The sequence below is a fragment of the Primulina tabacum genome, chromosome 11, assembly GCF_025594145.1.
Source record: "Primulina tabacum isolate GXHZ01 chromosome 11, ASM2559414v2, whole genome shotgun sequence".
Taxonomy (NCBI): domain Eukaryota; kingdom Viridiplantae; phylum Streptophyta; class Magnoliopsida; order Lamiales; family Gesneriaceae; genus Primulina; species Primulina tabacum.
Window position 1 is genome coordinate 8,957,736 of NC_134560.1, and position 22,384 is coordinate 8,980,119.

General features: G+C 36.0%; 2 protein-coding genes across 2 annotated transcripts; one reads left to right on the top strand and one right to left on the bottom strand.

The window, feature by feature from the left end:
- Positions 1 to 4,764: 4,764 nt before the first annotated feature.
- Positions 4,765 to 6,414, bottom strand: LOC142519388 (protein WHAT'S THIS FACTOR 9, mitochondrial). Its single transcript, XM_075622390.1, has one exon. It carries the CDS (start codon positions 6,335 to 6,337, stop codon positions 5,123 to 5,125), a length of 1,215 nt encoding a protein of 404 aa, XP_075478505.1. The 5' UTR covers positions 6,338 to 6,414; the 3' UTR covers positions 4,765 to 5,122.
- Positions 6,415 to 9,245: 2,831 nt separating this feature from the next.
- Positions 9,246 to 21,949, top strand: LOC142518370 (embryogenesis-associated protein EMB8-like). Its single transcript, XM_075621131.1, has 14 exons — positions 9,246 to 9,633; positions 9,809 to 9,898; positions 10,081 to 10,142; positions 10,831 to 10,931; positions 11,225 to 11,314; positions 11,707 to 11,829; positions 12,405 to 12,482; positions 12,957 to 13,042; positions 13,202 to 13,250; positions 13,531 to 13,587; positions 13,649 to 13,779; positions 20,317 to 20,400; positions 20,739 to 20,808; positions 21,235 to 21,949. The coding sequence occupies exons 1-14, from the start codon at positions 9,371 to 9,373 to the stop codon at positions 21,628 to 21,630; spliced, it is 1,680 nt and encodes a 559-aa protein (XP_075477246.1). The 5' UTR covers positions 9,246 to 9,370; the 3' UTR covers positions 21,631 to 21,949.
- Positions 21,950 to 22,384: the final 435 nt, after the last annotated feature.

Genomic DNA, 22,384 nt, shown 5'->3' on the forward strand with positions numbered 1-22,384 from the left:
CGGTTCATTCATGTTCCCTCTACCTAAAAGCCTGCCAGGAGCCGCTCATTGTCCGTGCAACCTCATGGTACCGACGATCACCCTCCGCCCTCTTCGGCCCCAAGCCTCACACCGGCTTTGGCCAACAGAAACATGGCCACAACTTTTTGCATGAAATACATATTCTACCTTCATCTCGTTTTTCTTGTATTTGGAATTTAAAGGCCTTTAGACACTGAGAACTGGATTCTCCAAAGAGCGACATTTATGTCTGGCAGGTCACAAAACTTAGTCAAATCCTTGGAGGGAAACTCGAAGGCATGAAAAAATGTCTTCTGAGAAAATGAATAATTGTCCCCTTCGACCTTGCAGAGAAGGTTTCATGTTCCATGGTAGCAGAAACAAAGAACTCTTTGGTAACACCATCGGAATATACAGAACTGTATCTTAGAAATTGTGGATAGCAGATGCCTCCAACATGTGGAACACAGAAGTAACGACCTTATCAGACACTGTCAAAACTGAGGTGAAATTCGTGGAGATGAAGTTCTTGTGGGAAGTCATTGAAAGATTTGAGAAGGAAACACAAAGTAAAAGCAAAGAGTATGCGGGAAAATATACAAGTGTGCAACTGAAATGATTTGGTACAATTTTCGATTATATACAAGGTCTGGTGGGACAAACATGTCAGTTGACGTGTCTGAACGTATATGGAAAATTTTGAAATTTGAAAAAATAGAGAGAGACAATATGCGATTAAATTAAATGTCCGCGTGAATTTAATTAAAAGTAAGTGTGGGTAATTAATTAAATTAATATTAATAATTCATTGAAATTAAAATCTAACTCAGAAGCAAAAAAAAAAAATTGAAACACTAGATCATTCAAAACAGATTTTTGTACAATATGGGATAGAAATAGTCAAATCTCATTAGGATAAGATTAAGCTTCCATAAGTTCGAGTCACACCGACTAGACTTATTTATCGGCTTGTTCAATTTTTTATCGGGCTTGACAAATTTGTCTTTCCAGTTTGTCATAAAGTCTTGTCATTTAGACTTGTTCCCCAGAAATTTATGCACAAAGATAAGTCCAGTGCTACTGTTGAATAATAAAAGAAGAGGTTGAGTAACTTTAACGAGAGAGACTAAATAGCTTGCGACCATTTTCCCATCTCTTGAAATCCGGGTAGCGTGTTGCCCTTTTTCTTTGATAGAATATTCGAGTACTTGTAAATACACGAAAAATGACTGCTTGTTCTAATATAATGAATTATTGTTTTTTATATCTAAAATTAAAGAATCGTACTGTATATCATACTAAAATTTGGGATAAAATATAAATAATAATTAAATTTTAATATCAAAAATAAAATATTTTTATTATTTTATATTTAATTTATGAGAATTCATATTTACACTCCATTTTATGTTATATACATTCTACTTCACTATATAAAATATGTATCAAATTTATTCACAAATAAAATGCAAATAACAAAAAATTAAGTTGACATATCAACTCCCTTAATTTATATAATATAAATTATGTATTAAACTTTCTTATATATTAACATTTTAGTAGTTAACAACAAAAGTGTGTATTTGGTTTTTAAGGGTAAATCAAAATTATATAGAATAAGGAAAGATATTATAAGGGTAAGTTTGTCTAAAAATAAATTTATTAGGAAATGTATAGCTTTATTAACATTTTTGGAGTGTAAATAACACTTCCATATTTTTAAACCAAAGAAATTGTAATAATAATTTATTTTGGGTAGAAATTTAGAATTATTTTTTTCTAGTTGTATATTATGTATGTAATTAAACTCTTTGAGGTTGGAGAAAAAAATTAGTATTGTCCATCGGGACAACATGTGGTAAGACGTGTTGATCGCGAGCCAGCCTACCTCCTGATTGGTTAAGAAATCCTCAATCCAGCCCAATCCAAAGCGGGTTGTGATGATATTTTGAGGGAATGGTAAAAGGCATGATTACAGCAACATCACCCCGACAACAGTCAAAGGAAATCAAAATTAAGATCGTTCACTTCGAATAAATTTTATATAAAATCCCATTTTTTATTTCAAAGAAACCAAAAGTTCAAAATATCATGGCAAAGCTATTGGCCTCTTTCTTGGTTGCTATTGTGTTCTTCGCCATCGTCTCCGGTAAACAGATTTTAACTGTTACCTTTTATTTTAACGCGATCCCGAGATACTCGACGTATGTATAAAAGGCTAGAACCAGAGTAAAAAATAAATAAAAAAAATGTTGTTTTTTTTTTTTGGTAGGTTGTTTGGGTGGAGAGTGCAAGGTAGATATGGAGTATGATCAATGCTTGGTTGATGGATGCAACGGCACTTGCAACAAATACACGCCTCCTGGTTTATTGATATCCGCACAATGTCTCAAAGCTCAGAATCACACCGATGTCTATTTCTGTAAGTGTTTAATCAGATGTCCTCCTTAGTTTTGAGACCACCACACATCTTATAGATGGACGACGATCGCGCGTTCGATCGTCTTATCTGTATGATGTTTTATTCAAGCATATTATTGCAATAATTTTATCATACCATTTTCTCCTTTTTTTTGTTTTTGATTCGAATGAACACCAAACAACATAAGACTTTTAGAAAAAAAAAAAATCTCAAATTTGAGTGACTGATTGATTATTTCTTTCAATATACTTGTCGTAATACAAGTACCGATTGAGGTAAAGAATAAGTTTTTTACAAAAATTGAATTTAAAAATAATTATGACAGATAAATTTTTTAATTTTATTATCTCTATATTATAAATACTTATATCACACGGTGAACTCCGAATTAACCCAAGGGTAGCTAGGAGGGTGAGAGCATATCGCGAATTTAGACCACAAACAACTTTAGTATTGATCTCGAAAGAGAGTTCGAGTTAATAGAAATATGAAAAATTGTCAATTTTTATAAGTTTGATTTCCTCTGTCTAACATTTTACATGTTTAGTGTGATTTGCAGTCTGTTGAACTAGTACCATCGAATGTCAGAAACCGTGGATTCTCACATAAAAAAAGATAACAAATACAAACAGAAAATTAACAACTTGATATTTTTAAAGTTAATATTATTTTAAAAATCATGGTTTCAATTTTTTTTAAAATAAAAACCATAGTGAGTTTGAATTTAATTGGTTGGTTCATTTGGATTATTATTATTATTACAAAATGCACTAGTTTGTTAGTTATTATTAAAATTGATAATAATACATTAAAAAACATTAATTAATTTGGATCTCTTTCAAGATTTATCACAAACTGAATATTTTTTTAAGGATGATTTTATACACACAAAGATCGTTTTCGGATTCATTTGAATTCTCCGAAGCGCCTGCCCAAATAAAAACGGTGTCCCTTTCCATCTCCCGTTACTTACAATTCCCTCCTATCTGTCTTTTCTCAAACACATTAATATGTAGTACTTTTCCATTGTATTTTTCTCTCTTACATGCAAAAACATGTCTTGCAATACCGATAATATTTTTGCAAGAGATTTTATAAATAAAGTTGGTAATTATGGGGTGCAAAATAGTCACAAAAATTACCAGTCAAGCTCCTCGTCGGAAACCGATAGTAATCACGGTCGAGAGGACTCGAGACCCTTGGATCTTTTTCCAAGAAACCATGTCCCCAAAGCAAAATCACTCATCCAAAAGTCGACCAACGGAAGATCAAGAAAAGATCGAAAGGGATCCATGTCTTTTACAATTTCCCCTGCATTATTAATTAACAACTCGTGTTCTCCACCCGTTTCGATTCTTGAGCAAAAGCGTCTTCCCAGGATAAGGTGTGGTGATGCAAATCTTTTCCCATCAGTGGACAAATCTCAAGGAGCACAACTGACAATCTTTTACCAAGGGACTGTCAATGTGTATGATATTGTCTCCTTTGATAAGGTAATCACATTCTATGAATATCTCGGGTTTTTTGGTTTGTAAAAGATGATCGGCAAACACAGCGAGAGTTACTTGTTTCTATTGACATTTATGATAATGTCTTACTTTGTTTTAGGCAAAGGCAATAATGGTGTTGGCTGGTGAAAGTTGCGTATCAGCTCCAGTGGTTACAAATGAAGCTGGGATCAATTTGCCAAACACAATCCTACCATCTTTTTCCATCTTACAATCAAGTAAAACCCCATTTCCCAGCTCATTTTAATCTCGATAAAAATGCCATCTGATCTTCAAAATCTGTTATGTTCATATTGTTTTCCCAACCCGACGCTTGCGTGTATCGAATTATTTTGGAACGAATGGTTGTTGTTTTGTAAATTCTTCAATTTCTAAAGTAAAACTAAGGTAGATAAATTGAATTGGACATATATATATGTGTGTGTGAATGATTTATGATAAATTGAATTGGCGGCACTCACCTTTTTGTGGTTATATTCAGATCTTGCAATTGCTACAAGGCACTCGTTGAGGGTATTCTTTGACAGACGCCGAGACAGGTGCAGTGAAATTACTTTCACTCAACATTCTAATAATGTATAATAAAAAATTTGCTGCCCACTTTTATCTTTTGAATTTGAATTATTCATACAATTAACGGGAATTTGCAAAATTGCTACCCAATTTCGCAGGATGAAGAAAAAAGTTGGCAATGGTACTACCTCCCCTGAGCCCCCACAAGGATGAATAATTGTCAGCAAGTGAAAATTTCTTTACAAGCAATAATTTTCTTAATTTGTACGAAAACATGTATAAATTTATATATATATGAGACGGGACGAAGGGAGTAATATAGATCATATAGAATGGAGGAGACTCTTGTCGACCTTCAGCGATTAAGAGATCCAATCAAAATCAAGTATGTACAAGTTTGGAGGTAAACAAATAAGAAACTGGGGTAAACACTCCAAATGGTGTTACCTTCTCCCAACCTATTCGGTTTTCTGCTGTCAAGAGATGAGGCATAAGAACTTAGTGTGGCCGGTTAATCCCCATGAACCCACGCACATATCCGTGTGGCTGCCTATAGACGATCTAAAAGACACGTCTGAAGGACATTATCATCGGCCATAACTTTTAATATAGTATCTTATACTCGATCCAGCAGCCTGTATCAGACATCACCATTTCCCATCATTAATACATCATCGTCCTAATAGATATCGTTGTCACTTAAAGTATATCTATTCTGGTCGTCTTTCTTTTCGCCTCCCGTCGAAGAAGTAGCTGATCCTTTCCTACGCTCGACGACTCGGGTTCTAATTGGTTTACCCCTTCTCAAAACCAGATTCATGAGACTAATATACTTATTCCTCATCAGCATTAATGGGTGCATTCCAACCAACATATTCTTTCTGTATTCCTCTCTCAAAAGCACAGTCTGTGTCTTTATCTTATTTGAAACATAAAAAATCCCTGGAAAATGCACCAACGCCCTCTTTAACCTCAGTCTCCCGAACCCCAAAAACTCTCCTAAACAAAAGATATTATTTCTTTCTGTTTTCCTCGACACCAGCAAGCTCAGCAGCTCATGAATCACTGCCACCGCCCACTTCTCCGCCAGATCGCTATTCGGAATCAAATGGAATGCATTTTCATATGGTGAAATGTACGGCAACTTTTGCCATTCATCCAACCATGCCATCACTTTCTTCTCCAAATCAAATCCTCTTGGTAAATTCATCGAAAACTTAGTCCTCGTACCAATTTCGCCATTCTCTTGGGATCTCTTTTCCATCACAGGAACAGCCATATCATCCCTCCAAGAAACAAGTTCTAACCCAAGTACAAGGCTACCACTCGAATCCCGAAAGCCCATATCGCAAAGACTAAAATAGTCAGGAAACTCCAGTAACAGCGTCGACAAATAATCATGGGGTAATCCCAGATCGTATTTAAACATATCGATCATATAGAGAGGAAGCTTTCCAGCCCTCGCAAGCATCAAAAGCCTGACCAGCCTTTCCGCTACGTCTTTGCGATAATGCGGTGTATTGAGTATCAATATTTCGTCGTGATGAAGGGAGAGCAACCTTGGGGTGAGTTTAACATGTGGAAGGGAGTTGGATTTGTGAGGGGGGAGAAATATTTTGAAAATTAGTGGGTACTTTAGGAAGAATTTCCTAGCGGAGGTGGGGATTTGGAGGTCGGGCCTCAAAGGGGAGACAGATGAAAGTGGCAGAGTTTGGGAAGGCTGGGAGAGGATGAGATTTTTGAGTGAGAGCAAGGGTTTCAGGTTTTTCTCCCTCTCAACGGCGGTATCAAGGTAAGGATCGCGGACCCATTTGATTCTTGCGTTTACGAAGGTGCGGATGTGACGGGGGCGGCGGCAGAGGTGGCCGCGGGCAGCATTTTGGAGTTGAAGCATTGGTTTGGCAAATGATTTCCCCAGGATGGTACCCAACTCAACCGCCACACAACGGCAAAAGCACGAGTTCAAGCAAAGACATTGACACGGTTCGATCTTTCATTTTAAAAAATATTAAAAATTGTTAAAAAATGAGGAAGAATAGCTTAGAAAATCTTCTAATAAGCTTTTATCACGTATTAGTAATAAAATATCAAAAAATAAAATATGTATGAATTATTTGTTCAACTTATATTTATTTCACAAAAATTCATATGAGATCGTAACACGAGTCAATTTTTTGATTTAACTCATAAACAATATTAATTTTTATGTAAAAAATATTACTTTTCATATCATTAATCAAATCGATCCGTCCTAAAAATATAGATAAATAAAATCGTAGAGACACTCTCTATAAAATTTTATAATATCCTCTTATAGACAATAAATCTAGGTAGAAAATTAATTTCTAAACTAGAGGTTGGATAATCAAGTCCAGGATTCCAAATCTACACATGTTTTTTAAAGAAAATTGAAAAGAAAGAAAAAAAAAAAAACTATGCATGCCGGCGTTTAAAAACTTCGGTTAAACTCGCAAAGATGATACATTGTTTCACAAAGTTTTATTATGTTTCTGAACCCAAAATATTTTTTTATGAAAATATATAAAATTCGAATAAAAGAAGAATACTTATTTAAAATAATCAATTATAATAAAAATTTCAATTTGCGCTAAATCCATTTATTCTTGTGAAATTTTAGAAAAAAACTATTTGTGTAATACAAACTCAGTCAGTTTCATCTAAAAATAAAGATTAATTTCAAAAGTGCTCTAAAAATAAAGATTAATTTCAAAAGTCAAATGTATTTAGCACATTTTTTTACCATTTGTCAAGGCAAAGAGCTTTCATAACACTAGATTATGCAACTTCATATGTAGATTTCAATAAGATCAACCTTTTATAAACGATAATTTGTGTCACTGTTTCATACAAAAGTACTAATATATATGCAAAAATTATTAATTGCAAATTTGGAGGGGGTGATGGCCCGTTTGGGTTGCAGATCAAGGCAGGTCGGGACAGGTGGCCTGCCAATATTTTTTTTTGAATTTTTAAAATTATATTATATTTATTATATCTAATATATGCACTCTTCATAAGTTTTGAAATATTTATACGTTTCAAATGATTTATATATGGTTGATAAGTTTTGAAATATTTATAATAGTATATGAATAATTGATTAATTTTGAAAGAATTATATTATTTATAATTCTTTATGTATGTGGTTGATGAATTTTAAAATTTGTATTTATAATTATTTATGTATGTTTTTTTTACAATTTTTTTTTTTTGTTTTGACGGGTTGGCTCGCCTAACCCACGACCTATAGCAAGTTGGTTGGGGTTTTCTCAACCCGTCTAATTGGCGAGTTGGCCTTCTCTCCTCGTTTGATGTCGGGCCGAGACGGAGCATAAATGTGAATATTGCCCTATGAATTTGTGATTCAAATCGAAGTACTTGTTTCAGCTAAATATATGACATTAGGGGTGTCAAAATGCGACACGACCCGTCAACCCGACACGACCCAACACGAAAAAAATCAGGTTCGGGTTGGGATTTTTCGGGTTCGGATTGAGTAGATTCGGGTTAGTGTCATGTTAGGCGGGTTCGGGTTGGGTCGGGTTGGGTCGCGGGTTGACCCGCGAACTTTTTTTTTGAAAATATTACCTATATTTTTATATATTGTATACTTGAACAAAATTTATTGTATATTTATATGATAAATTTTCATCATTTAATATTTATTTTGCATATTTTTATTTTTTTAACAATTTTTTATTTGATTTAGTAAATATACTTTTAATTTTCTACTATTAAACTTTCAAATTTAAATCGAAAATTTTGTTATTATATGTTTAAATTAAAATATTATTTTTATTTTTTACTTTTTTGAATTTTTTCATTAATTTTTTAAAAAAATTTAAAAAAATAAATAAAATTCGGGTTAGGCGGGTCAGACGAGTTGAGTCGGGTTATACGGGTTCGTGTTCGGGTTGGGAGGTTTTCGGGTTGTTTCGGGTTCGGGTTGAAAAAAAATAAAAAAAATTTCGCGGGTTGACCCGAAACCCGACCCAACTCAACCCACCTGATTGACACCCCTATGTGACATGTTCCCATTTTCAGTTGTATAGAAATGAATTAAATCAGTGGATTGACAAGCTCGTGAATTTGACATCTACATTTTTTTACGTTTCATAAAATTTTAAATTTATCATATCTATTTTTTTCTCAATAAAACTTTACGCTCAATCCGGAACATCTTTTAGTGCATTGTACTAATCAATTTAACATTTAATGCAATAGAATTAATATAAAAATATTGAGTAGGTCTCCCGTGAGATCTTTGTCGGTGAGACGGATCAACTCTATCGATATTCACAATAAAAAGTAATATTTTTTCATGGATGACCCAAATAAGAGATTCATCTCACATAATACGACCCGTAAGACATTCTCACACAAGTCTTTGCCAGAAATGTAATATCTATTGGTTCCAATATAAATAATTTGACTATCCTTAATCCATATTTCAAATTCAAGTTATGAAGAAGATATAATTAAAGAATATCTCATATAATGAATATGTTCTATATCGACTCTAAATTAGTTTGTCGACCGAGTTGAATTAATATTTTTCACATAAAAAAATATTTTTACTGTGAAAAGTAACTTTTTTCCCAAATACTAGATATATTTTAGAGACCAAAAATAATTAACTCATTCAAATATAAAATCAAATTAAATTAATATTTTATGGTAACAAAGAAAAAGATTGGTACAACGGAAGAAACAATGATGTATGGAATCACTTGTCTGGAAGCAGACGTGTCATATTGTGATTTGTCATGAAGTTTTCGTTCCGATGGGCCAATTCGACTACTTCCAACCAAGCTCAGTTTCCATTTCCTTGGCGAATTCGTACTATTTTTTAGTTGAACTTGTGGGGAAGATCGAAAAGCACTGATTCTTGATATATAATAATCCTATGGAAATGGAATCCTTCGCTGATGTTGAGGCGGCGATATCGCCGTACGAGGCGTTGCTCCGGGCGGCGATATCGGTGCCAATTTCTCACTATTTTTGGGGAATTTTCTTGATCACAATTGTATTTCTGTATCGATTTTTGGAGATTCATATACTCCAAGATTTATTGTCCGGATTCAAGGGACAGCCTGTGACTTTGACTTTCAATCCTTTATCGGAAGTCTATCATGATGTAGTTTCCAAGTGTCGGATTCTTCATGGAAGGCAAGTCTACACAATTGGTTGTATTTCAATCCAAATCCTGCGTGTTAATTAAACCTCTAACTCTTTTTTTCGTGTTTAGTTTTGATTTTCCGGTTCATTGATTTTTTAGATGTTTATTGATATTGAGGTAATATTTTTGTTTGATTTTTTTTCCAATGTGGATGATTGTAAACAGGTATTTATCTACTCCATGGTTGTGCAGTCCCCATCTGCAGACTCTGTTTATACATTATTTAGGGAATCCTCCCTTTGTCAATTATAGAAGGTGAGGTTTTGTTTGTTCTTGAAATCAGTGTTTTAAACTGATCAAATCACCTAACTTTTGATGAGAAGCATTCTATTTTTTGTTTATAAATACAATATAGTTTTTGCACAGCAAACATCGCAGTATCGAATAGTTCAGCATATATTTTGAACGAAGTAGTACTAATCTGATGCAGTGTTTAGACAGCTTTTTATTACTTCTGATGGTGGGACTATTGCTTTGGATTGGGTGAAGAATCCTGAAGGTAGCGGTTTCTTGCTTGGTCATCTTTGATTGTTGTGGTATGAAGTGTGTGATTTTTCCATATGTACATTGTTTGCTCAAAGAAATGACATTCATTATGTTAGAGTAAGCTCATTTGAGCTTAAACTCTATTCCCATAAGGATTTAAAATGAAGTTAACCTTTGAAAATTACAAGTTTCTTACTACTCCTTTATTGATATTTAGGATGTAATATAGATATCCAGAAGAACATGAGAAAAGTCTACTCTAGATGGCTAAAGCATTAACCTTTGGTTTAACCTTATTAGTTTTCTCTGACCACAGAAAGGGAGTGGGAGATTTATGTAACTCTGTCTATTGGTATTGAAGTAATTTCTCAAAGTTTAGTAATTCATACTCTCCTTGTTTTAGTTGATTCAAGATAAGGACCTTCAATCCTAACTGCTTGAGTGTACTTTTATCAGATTTCAAGTGACCATATTCTTACCTACAATTTTTTCAGTGGTTCAGCAAATGTATGTACTTGATCAATTAATATGCTGCATCAGACTTTAAAGATGCATTAGATCGATAGATTGCTAACTTACTTTGTCTGACATCCCAATAAATTATATATTTCTGCTAGTTAAAGTTTTTGGGTTTTTGTGTATTGCATATATCACATCCCAGTTACATAAAATTTAAACTAATTTTGTCATTTTCTCTTTAGTTAAGAAACTAGCCATTCAAGAAAATAATGAGGTGCAGCAAGATAATAAGAATCCCCTCATTATCATCATTCCAGGCTTAACAAGTGATTCAGATTCTGCTGTAAGTTATTTAGCCTTTTACAACCATGGTAATGTTCTATTTGCTTGAAATATTATGTTTATAATCCGAAAACTGAAACCTGGTTTGCTTTTCTTATTTAGTCTTCCTTCCAAAACCACGATGCCAGTTTTCTAAGTTTACTTTGTCATAGAGAAAAAAGTTTATTTGAAGGTCTATTCGTTTTTATATTTAGTTAGAGAGGAAAAATAGCATTTTTCAGATTTAGGTGGGATCCTCATTTATCCCGTGTCTCTGTTTTCCTGGCATACAATAAGTAATTATGTATTGTACAGTATGTCAAGCATTTGGCTTTCAAGATGGCTAAGCATGACTGGGATGTTGTTGTGACCAATCACAGAGGACTTGGGGGTGTATCAATAACTGTGAGTATACATCCTAGTAAATGTTTCAATTAATCTGATACAATTGGCTTTGGATAGGGATATCCTTATTCAGTGTGAGTTTTGTGAATTTTTTTCAACTTGTATTGTTGCTTGATTAGTTGAATCAACAAATATTATGTATGGAAGAGGGGTAAGATGCAAAGGAACGAAGATGACGGAACAGGTTCATTTAACTCTATCTAGTTTTCTAGGGTATCCACCATTGAAGCTGATTTTGGGCAGATTAACGTAATTAATTCGTAAGGAAATTGCATCTAAAACTATCACCTATTCCTTGATGTGATTGACTTTTGCATTAATGAATTTTATACTTTACTAGTGCTCTGAGATTTACTTGTGACAATGAAACTGCTATGAATTGCTTGAAACAGTCTGATTGCTTCTATAGTGCTGGGTGGACAGAGGACGTACGAAAAATTATTGACCATCTCCATTGTCAATTCCCTGAAGCTCCTCTATTTGTCGTTGGCACTAGCATTGGTGCTAATATTCTGGTATGAGAAATCATCATGATTTATTAAATTTCCTGGTTGAGATGCATTTATAATTCTCTCATTTTGGTCATGTTAATATTGTGAAAGTACATATTTAAACATATATATCTGTTTATTTTTTTCCCTGAGGAAGATTATCAAGTATTTTTGGACCATCAACCATGCGTCCATGCCTTAGTAGTGAGATGGAGAGAGAACTAGACATTTGGAAATATGGCTGCAGATTTTTGCCTATCTAGAGGCTCTTAGATTAGAATGATTAATATGCATTCTGGATGCTTATTATGCTTAGATTGGAATACTAATTAGTACACCTTCTGAATATTTTTGCTATACAACAACCAGGGGTACCCGGTTTAATTCTTTCTTAGGTCTCTCTCTAATTTTGACTTCATGTTTGAGGTGGAAGCTGGTCAGCGAGATTCATCTTTATGCATGTTCATATTTTTCCTTTGTTTCGGGTTTATTTTTCAGGTTAAATATCTTGGCGAGATTGTGGGTTACTGTCCCAATCATTGGAGATTCATCAGTATGCATGTTCATATTTTTGCCTTTATTTTGAGTTGATGTTTCAGGTTAAATATCTTGGCGAGGATGGGGTTAATGTCCCAATTATTGGAGCTGCAGCCGTCTGTTCTCCTTGGGATCCTCTGGTTGGTGCCTTTCAAATATCTTTTCCTGCTACCATTTCCTTGACTTGGAACTTGGATCTCTTAAAGTAACTTTTGAATGAGAAATTGAGAATATCCATCATCAATAGATTTTCCAGACATTCTTTCCTTTTTCTAAAATCTCTGTAACAGGTTTTGCTTTTTATGTTTGTCTTCAAACCTTTTAGAAATTAGGTTGGTTATACGAACAACCTTGATTTAACATTTGAAAAAAAAAAAAAACAATCCCAAAGTTTGGTTGTTCTCACCCCGGAATTTAGACTTGATTACAATTTTATCTGCACCCCTTGTTAAGCTTGAAACAATTTCCCCTTTATTGTGTACCCATAACTATGTTAAATTTAATCCGTTTTCGACATAGCTAATCGGAAAGGTTGGATGCCCCTCTAACAACTGCTTTCTTTGTTGGCTTGTGTGGTGCGTTATTTGGTGCTCTTACAGGAATCTGTTTTCCAGATTTGTGACAGGTTTATGAACCGAAGACTTATACAAAGGTTTTACAATAAAGCTTTGGCCATTGGCTTGAAAGATTACGCAAATTTGTGAGTCTCTTGTACTTTCTTTAATTTTGTTTCAAAACTACATGCATCGATGGCCGCCCTGCATAAATAAAATTTTGTAGTTCGAGAATTATCAAATTCACCTGAATTTTCCTTGACTAAGTCAGTTAGGCAACTTGATTTAAACATGAAATTTTGTAGGCACGAGGCTGTCCTATCTCGTCTGTCAAACTGGGAAGGTGTTAAAAAGGTAATGTATGTTCTTGCGACTGATTTGTTATTTTTGCGCACCAGAAGTTGGTCTAAAAATAATTTAAAGTTGCCTGTCATTCCAAACTTCATTTCTCATTTTAGGAACCATATGCTACCTTTTTCAGACTGAATTTTTAAGGCCTCACTTCCTTCAAGTTTCTATTTGACATGGCTGATCTTGTCAAGGAACTTTTCAGTGATATGTAGCAGATGATTGTATGCGATCAAACTTGATGAAATTCTGCCAATTAAATGTAATTTACTCTTCTGATTTTCAGTCACGTTCTGTTCGGGACTTCGATGATTGTGCAACTCGAGTTCTTGGTAATTTTGAGGTAATAATGCTTGGCTTCTTCATATGTCTGATGTACAATGATCGACTCGTTTCTTTCTCAGACAGTGGATACGTATTATAGGCGTTGTGCCAGTGCTAATTTCGTGGGAAGTGTAGCGGTACCCCTTCTATGCATTAGCTCTTTAGACGATCCGGTTTGTACAAGTGAAGCAATTCCACGGGATGAGTGCCGGTACGTAATTTACATGAGATTTTTTTTTATCAATTTGTAGTAAGTTTGGATCAAAATTTTTTGAGTTATTTTGAACTCTGTCAAGCGATTGTGAGATTCGTGAAGCAATACAGATTGTTTTTCTTATTCTCTACCAATAACAATATACAGTCCAAATATATAGTTGATGTGATCCCATCAACTAAGGAAACAGAATAACAAACTAAGGAAATAGAATAACCTAAATCTAATCAAATCTAAATAACTAAGGAAACAGAATAACAAACTAATGAAACAGAATAACCTAAATCTAATCAAATCTAAATAATAAATAAATATTATTCTTCTACACTCCCCCTCAAGCTGGGTTGTATATATTATGCAAACCAAGCTTGGAGTTTAATTCATTGAAAGCAGCTCTTGGAAGTGCTTTGGTGAGAATATCAGCAATTTGCTATTGTGTGGGAACATAACTGAGTTGAACAATTCCATTGTTCACCTTCTCTGATATGAAATGTCTATCGATCTCAATATGTTTAGTTCTGTCATGATGGACGGGATTCTTGGCTACAATGATGGCAGCTTGACTGTCACAAAACATCTTTACTTTGTCTTGTGTCTGAACCTGGAGCTCTTTTAACAGCCTTTGAAGCCACATTCCTTCACAAATTCCTAATGCCAAGGCACGGTACTCTGATTCAGCACTACTGCGAGAAATAATAGCTTGCTTTTTGCTTCTCCACGTCACAAGGTTACCCCAAACATATGAACAATAACCAGTGATTGATCTTCTATCTGTTAGTTCTTCTGCCCAACTAGCATCAGTGTAGATTTCTACATCCCGATTTTTAAACTTTCTAAATAGAAGATCGTGTCCTGTAGTAATCTTCAGGTATTTCAAAATTCGAATCACTACTTCCATATGATCCTCATTTGGATCATTCATGTGTTGACTGACTAAAGTGACAGAGTATGCAATGTCAGTTCTAGTATGAGATAGATAGATGAGCTTACCAACTAGTCTCTGATACCTTCTTTATCCACAAGGCTGCTATCCTCACTCTTGATCATCTTCTTATAGGATCCATAGGCGTGTCAGCAGGTTTGCATCCAAGTAAACCCGTTTCGCTTAACAAATCTAGTATATATTTTATCTGGGATATGATAATTCCTTCTTTGGACCGAGCCACTTCCATTCCTAGAAAATACTTCATGTTCCCAAGGTCCTTGATATCAAACTCCGTAGCCAACATATTTTTGAGACTGATAATTTCATCTGAATCATCTCCTGTCAGTATGATATCATCAACATATACTATGAGAATGACAATTTTCCCTCCTGGTTTGCTTTTTACAAACAATGTATGATTTGTCTGACACTGGTGATACTCATTAGCGATCACAACCTTAGCAAACCTATCAAACCAAGCTCGTGGTGACTGCTTCAGGCCATACAAGGACTTTTTAAGTTTACATACTAACCTACTGTTTGGCTTGGTTTCCATTCCTGGAGGGATAGTCATATAAACTTCTTCTTCTAAATCCCCATTCAGGAAGGCATTTTTACATCAAGTTGGTGAAGAGGCCAATCCAGATTCACTACAAGAGAGAGTAAAACTCGAACTGTGTTGGGTTTGGCAACTGGAGCAAATGTCTCCTGGTAGTCAATCCCATATGACTGCGTGAAACCTTTGGCCACAAGTCTAGCCTTGAATCTTTTTTTTTTTTGATAAGAAACTAGATATTATTAATAATCGAAATTTTACAATGCTAGCGGATGAGTAATCCGCATGAACATTAGGACCACAACATAATAAGCCCTATGCTAGTAAAATCATGCCCACACATAGCTCCAATCCCTAAATAATTCAGAAATAGACAAATGCTGAAATTCTTTAACAGTGATTGTCCATTTCGCGACCCTAAACTTTATCTTATCCCAGACTTCATCTTTGGTGTCGGAATTGTCTTGAAAAATCCTTTTGTTTCTCTCCAACCATATAGACCAGAGCGTACAGTGTATGACAAGTGGTAGGAAGTTCGTAAATCTTCTGTTTGTAACTCCTCCCAGCTCCATGATAATCATTTCTGCCGTTGTCCTCGGAAATACCCACTGAAATCCCAGCTGTATCAAGACTTTTGTCCAAATATCTCTAGCGAAAGAGCAATGCACCAGCAAGTGGTCCTGGTCTTCTTCTTGTCTTTTACATAAAACGCACCACTGAGGACACAACATACAGAGTGGCCACCTTCTTTGAATCGAATCAGAAGTGGGTAGTTTCCCCAGAGCAACAATCCACGCGAAAACCCGTACTTTATGAGGGATCGGTACTTTCCAGATTCTTTCAAAGTAAGGAAAATAAGGAAATGAAGAAAAAGGAAAAAAAAATTGTAAAATGATCGAACTGAGAACACTCCCGTGTGATCTCCCAACCAGACTCTAAAGTCCCCCACACCCCTCTCAAGTCTAACCGAATCTAGAACCCCTAAAAGGTTAGTGAACTCACCCACTTCGACCTCATTCAACTCTCTCCTAAAACGAACATCCCAATGAAAGATATGATTTGGTCCCTCCGAATGCGACGCCAGAAAGCTTTTAACTGGTTTGTTTGGACTTGTACAAATTCTATATAGTGAAGGAAAACTGTCTGAAAATGACTCCCCCCCTCCCAAACATCTTCCCAAAATCGTATGATATTACCCTCTCTTGAAATAAATGTTCTGTATGTAGGCAGCAACTTCCCATAGGCAACATGCTTCTCAATAGGATGATTAGTGCACCCTCTAACACCTTTCCGGTGGGCGATTGGCTGTTCCAAATCATCAATCATATAGTCATCATGGGCAGGAGAGTCTGGTGCTGATGATTGAGAATTCTGAGTTGGAATGATGTCCTGTATATGCTCGATGGGTTTTCTCCTTCTATAGACACGTAGTTCGGAGTTGTGAGTGTCGACTTGTGGTTGTTTTAAATCAAGTGGAGCAGTTTCAGTAGCAGGAGTAGCCAAGGTTGGAACTATTTCAGGCCTGGGTATGGACACAGAAGTGGACATTTGTTGGGCTGGTGCTGGAACTATTTTAGGCTCGAGAAGATACACAGGAGTGGGTATTTGTTCGGCTGGTAAATCATTATATCTAGGAAAGGATCCGAAGTCCGGGTTTCCCCCTGAAAGTCGGATTTGGAGAAGTAGGGCTGATGTTCAAAGAATGTTACATTCATGGTGTTGTATACTCTTCGAGTGATTGGAGAGTAACACTTGTAACCTTTTTGGTTGGAGGAGTATCCAATAATATACACTTTAGAGATCTTGGATCGAATTTAGTGCGATGATGTTGGTGAATGTGAACAAAGGAAGAACATCCAAAAATTTTGAGTGGTAGATCCGAGGAAAAGGACTGAATGTCAGGATAGGCATTGAGAAGTGTCTTACGGGGGGTTTGAAATTTTAAGACTCGGCTTGGCATCCTATTGATGAGGTAAGTTGCAGTAAGAATGGCCTCTCCCCATAAATACTTAAGGGACATTGTTGGTGAACATGATAGCACGGGCAACTTCGAGCAAGTGTCTATTTTTCCTTTCTGCCACTCCATTTTGTTGTGGGGTATCCACACAAGAACTTATGTGAATGATACCAAGATCGAAGGACAGAGTTGAAGTAATCCTTAGCATTATCAGTCTTAAGAACTTTGATCTTGCTCTGAAATTGGGTGTATATCATGGAATGAAAGGTTTGGAAGATCATGGATGTTTCTGATTTTTCCTTCATGAGAAAGGTCCAAGTAATTCTTGTGTGATCATCTATGAATGTAACAAACCACCTAGCCCCATTAATATTCTTGATGCGTGCGGGTCCTCAGATATCACTATGAATTATAGAGAATGGAGATGAAGGTTTGTATTGTAAGCTCGGATAGATACTTTTTGTATGTTTAGCAAGTTGACAAAATTCACATTGGTAAACGCTTGAACTTTTATTAATGAATAGATGGGGAAACAATTTTCCTATATAATCAAAGTTAGGATGACCAAGGCGAAGATGTCATAACGTAACTTGGCTTTCAACAGACGCTAAATTAGAAAAAGACACAGAATTTGGGAAACACTTGACTGAATTTGATGTAGGACCAAGGCCCGGTGAGTGAACTTGTCTACTGGGGAGATTATTTCCTTTGAGCAAATACAGGCCATCATGTATCTCAGCACTGCCAATCACCTTCCCCGAATCCACTGCCTGAAAATCACAAAGATTGGAATAGAACTTAGTCACACAGTTAAGATCCCGCGTAAGTCGGCTGATAGAAATCAAATTACAATTCAATTTTGGAACATAAAGAACACAAGAAAGTTGAAGGTCCTTTGTCAATTGAATTGATCCTATTCCTGCCACATGTGATAAAGAGCCATCGGCTATTCGGACTCTAGAATTATTCGTGCACGGCTGATTTTTTTTTAAGAGGCTGGAGTCTCCAGTCATGTGATCTGAGGCCCCTGAGTCGATTATCCATGGCTGTAAGGATTTATTTTTGACAATATGAGCGTAGGACATGATACCTTGGTGTGCAAGAAGCACCGTGTGTGACTCGGCAAGTGCGTGGGATGGTTGTCCAGGGCTCGATGTTTGATTTAGCATTTTCTTCAATGCCTCTATTTGCTCTCTAGTGAAAAGACTACCCTCGGTACTAATCTCTGTGGTGGTGGCATTATTTGCACGAGTTTCTCTCTCAACCTGAGTGTTGGATGGCTTCCAATCTACTGGTTTGCCGTGTGATTTCCAGCAAGTAGCCTTGACATGACCCAGTTTCTCGCAATGGTCACACCAGGGCCGTCCCTTGCGAGACCTATTGGGTTGAGAGGAATTGTGGGTGAATAAAGCCGAGCCTTCCACTCCGGGTTTACTTTCTGTTAACATCAACCTTTTCCTACTTTCCTCTCTCCTAACTTCTGCAAAGGCCTCTCTAAGGTTAGGAAATGGCTTGATTCCCATGACTCTCCCCCTGACTTCATCTAGGTCTCTATTTAGGCCAAGGAGAAATCGAACTGTCCTTTTCTGCTCAACAATCTTCTTATACAATGCAGAATCATCAACACACTTCCAAGAATATACTTCGTATAGGTCTAGTTGCAGCCAGTAGCATGTGAGAGAGTTAAAGTATTGAGTAACGCTCATTTCCCCTTGTTTAAGATCATACAGTCTCGTCTCAACCTCAAGTAGTTCAGAGGTATTCTCTGTGCTTCCCATATGTCCTTGGCTGTTTTGTGAAGTAGAAAACTGTCTCCAACTTCGGTAGTCATGGAATTTATCAGCCAAGACATAACAAGGTAATCATCAATCTTCCAAGATCGGTGTTTGGGATCCATAGTCTGCGGAGCCGCAGTTTCATTCGTGAGATGTCCATCTTTCCCTCCACCGCAAATATACATGAACACAGATTGTGACCATTGAAGATAATTCTGGCCATGGAGTTTGTGGTTTGTAACAATATTAGAGGAGAAGTCAAGGATAGAGGAGATTGGGGAATTGACTTCGGAGGAAGATGTATTTGATGTCATGCCGTAGTTAGTGCCGTAGTTAGTCATGTGTATGGCTGAACGACTAAGGACGAAGAAGGAATGAGGGCTGCTGTACTAATAAGAATGAAAAGAGGCGGCTAGGGACGGCTTCTGCCGGACGAATAAGAAAGAAAAGAGGCGGCTAGGGTACCGAGATCGGCTATGATACCATGAAGCAATACAAACTGTTTTTCTTATTCTCTACCAATAACAATATACCGTCCAAATATATAGTTGATGTGATCCCATCAAATAAGTAAACATAATAATAAACTAAGGAAATAGAATAACCTAAATCTAATCAAATCTAAATAACTAAGGAAACAGAATAACAAACTAAGAAAACAGAATAACCTAAATCTAATCAAATCTAAATAATAAATAAATATTATTCTTCTACAATTCGAATCACCCATATTAGATGTGGCAGTCATTCAAGAAACACTAACCGAAACCATGTTCGAGTTTTTATTTGAAGTCCTGAAGCCATTGATTTCTCTTATGTTTTCCATACACAAGCTTGATGTTCGCAGATGTGTTCCTAAGTGGGAGATTCTATTTTTAATTGTGAACGAGAGATAGTTATAACTGAACCGGCATTTATGAACCAAAGTAAAACAGGACAAAATCTGGCCAGATAAAAGGAAAAAAGCAGATGCCTCACCACTTTGACTGGAAATACAATAGACAAATTTCTCAATAAGCAGGATATATTTCTGGCAACTTTAAGGATACAGGTTTCGTAGTTGCTTTCATCTAGGAAATCTTGTATTGGAATGAGTGTCACAGTTGAACCACTATTTTGCCAGCATTCACTTTGTTTTTCTGGCAGTAAAGTGAATGGATTTCATAGTGTTTAACATAGTCCTTGAGTTTAATTTCAAGGAAAAGGTTGTCCCTAAGCAGACGGCAGTGTTCCACTGACTTGAATATTTATAGTTTTCTGTTATTTTATTTGTTGAGAAGGCTTGTGGTTGTGATAATAAATCAAATAATGAAATTTTCAGGTTAAATAGCAATATAGTATTGGCTACCACACAGCATGGTGGACACTTACCATACTTTGAAGGGCTAACAGCAAAAAGTGTCTGGTAAACAATGCTCTCATACTGTAATTTGACATTTTGATGAATTTAATGCTAGAATCTACATATATTATTCTATTTCCCCAGCTTCATCTTTTTTCTTCTTGCGAAATCAGTGTTACCAATGTGCAGTCGACGTTTGCTATGACTGCCTTTTAGTTCGTTTTGCATGTTATTTGGACTGACGCATGTTTCATGTTATTTGGACTGACACATAAAAAAACACATAATACATGTGGGATGTAGCACATACATATATCGAATGTGAAAGAAACCAGGATACTGTAGCATGAAATATTTTATGAAAAATTAATCACAAGCAATTTCATCCTTTTCTCTCGTAGGTGGGTGAGGGCTGTCGAGGAATTTTTCAGTGTTCTACAATCCAGCCCACTGAGCCGTCGCAAAAAAGAGGTAAAACCAACAATAGCTCATTAATATTTCCTACACAAGATTTTCTTTTTCACCTTTTTTGCTTGACATTGAATATTCTGGTAGACTACCAGTAGCTTAAAAAGACCAGTGCTTTCTCAAATCATGATTGTTATCTGAAAGCAAGATCGAGAGAAGGAACCAATTCCTTGCACTATCGCATACCCATTTTGTCTTTAATTTAGAGTAACTACTGGAAAACACATTGTAGAAACTACGCACCTTAAACATGTTAAGTATATATTATATAAGATAATTCTTGCACACTTTGATGATCTATCATAGACACTGATACTTTTATCGCCCATCTCACTAGTAAACATGCAACTACCATTCTGCCACAAATTGTAGCATCACGTATACGTTCAGGTTTTACAGACGGCTGAACTTTTTTTACAACTTGTGCAGATGCCAGATTCTTCCTTCAACAGTCCAATTCGATCATCAATAGATCACGCCCCATATGTACATATTGTGGAGGATGGCATTGTTACTGCGGTAGGCGATGAAGTTAATTTAGGAGTTCAACGTCTAGATAATGCGGATCAAAACAAGACCCAAGATATGTTTTTTATCGAAGGAAAGCAAACTTCAGGGCTCGACCACACTCAGCCCCTAGACACGAAACATGTTGGTCCTGTCAAGAAATCATTGAATCAGATTTCTCGTCAGAACCGGAAATCTCTGTGGCTGCTTGGATACATTGCAATCGTCACTACTTGGCCACTCGTGGGCTCAGCTCTTGCAATCTTCTTCAGGAAAAAGTTTCAGAATCGACTCTCCTTAGCAACATTTCGACGGTAAGACTTTCACTGATCACTGTAACTTTTACTGGTCTAATGACCAACAATGTGGCAGTTGTCAGTCAGGACGTTCCAAACGTCATATCACTCTGTTTTATGTATGTGATGAGACATGCAAGTTATTTAAAAATATTGTATGTCATTCGTTACTCATTTAGCAGACAAAAATGATACGACAATAGAGTCAGGACAAGTCTATGCATGGACTTGATAATATCGTACAATAACATGTATTCAGAATTCATGGAGTCATGTAACGGATGGAAATAATAATGCATCTACGAGCAAAGCAAAATTTTAATCCTCTCAGAGATTTTGTATATGCTATTTTTTGGTTTTTGTCCTTTTATATACTATTTTTTGGTTTTTGTCTTCCGAGTCTCTGTGCGTAATTTCCTTCACAACACTGGAAGTATTTTTTTAGGAATTGATAATCATCACGAAAATAAGATGGAAAAGAGGAATTAATAGCACAAATGTTTCAAATATAATTATATTTTCCCATTTTTTCCTTCGACGCAATCAAACTTAGTACATTATTTTAAGAATAATCTTTGTTTTTTTAATCTCTTTTTTATGCCAATTCCTAGTTGAAAGTTGGAGGGGCTTCTCCACCATAACCGCCAGCATCACCACCACCACCACCACCATAACCATAGTCTCCACCTCCTCCACCTGCATTGCCACCTCCTGTGTCGCCCCCGCCACCACCTGCTCCACCTGTGTAACCTCTGGCGCCTGCCACCCCCTCCACC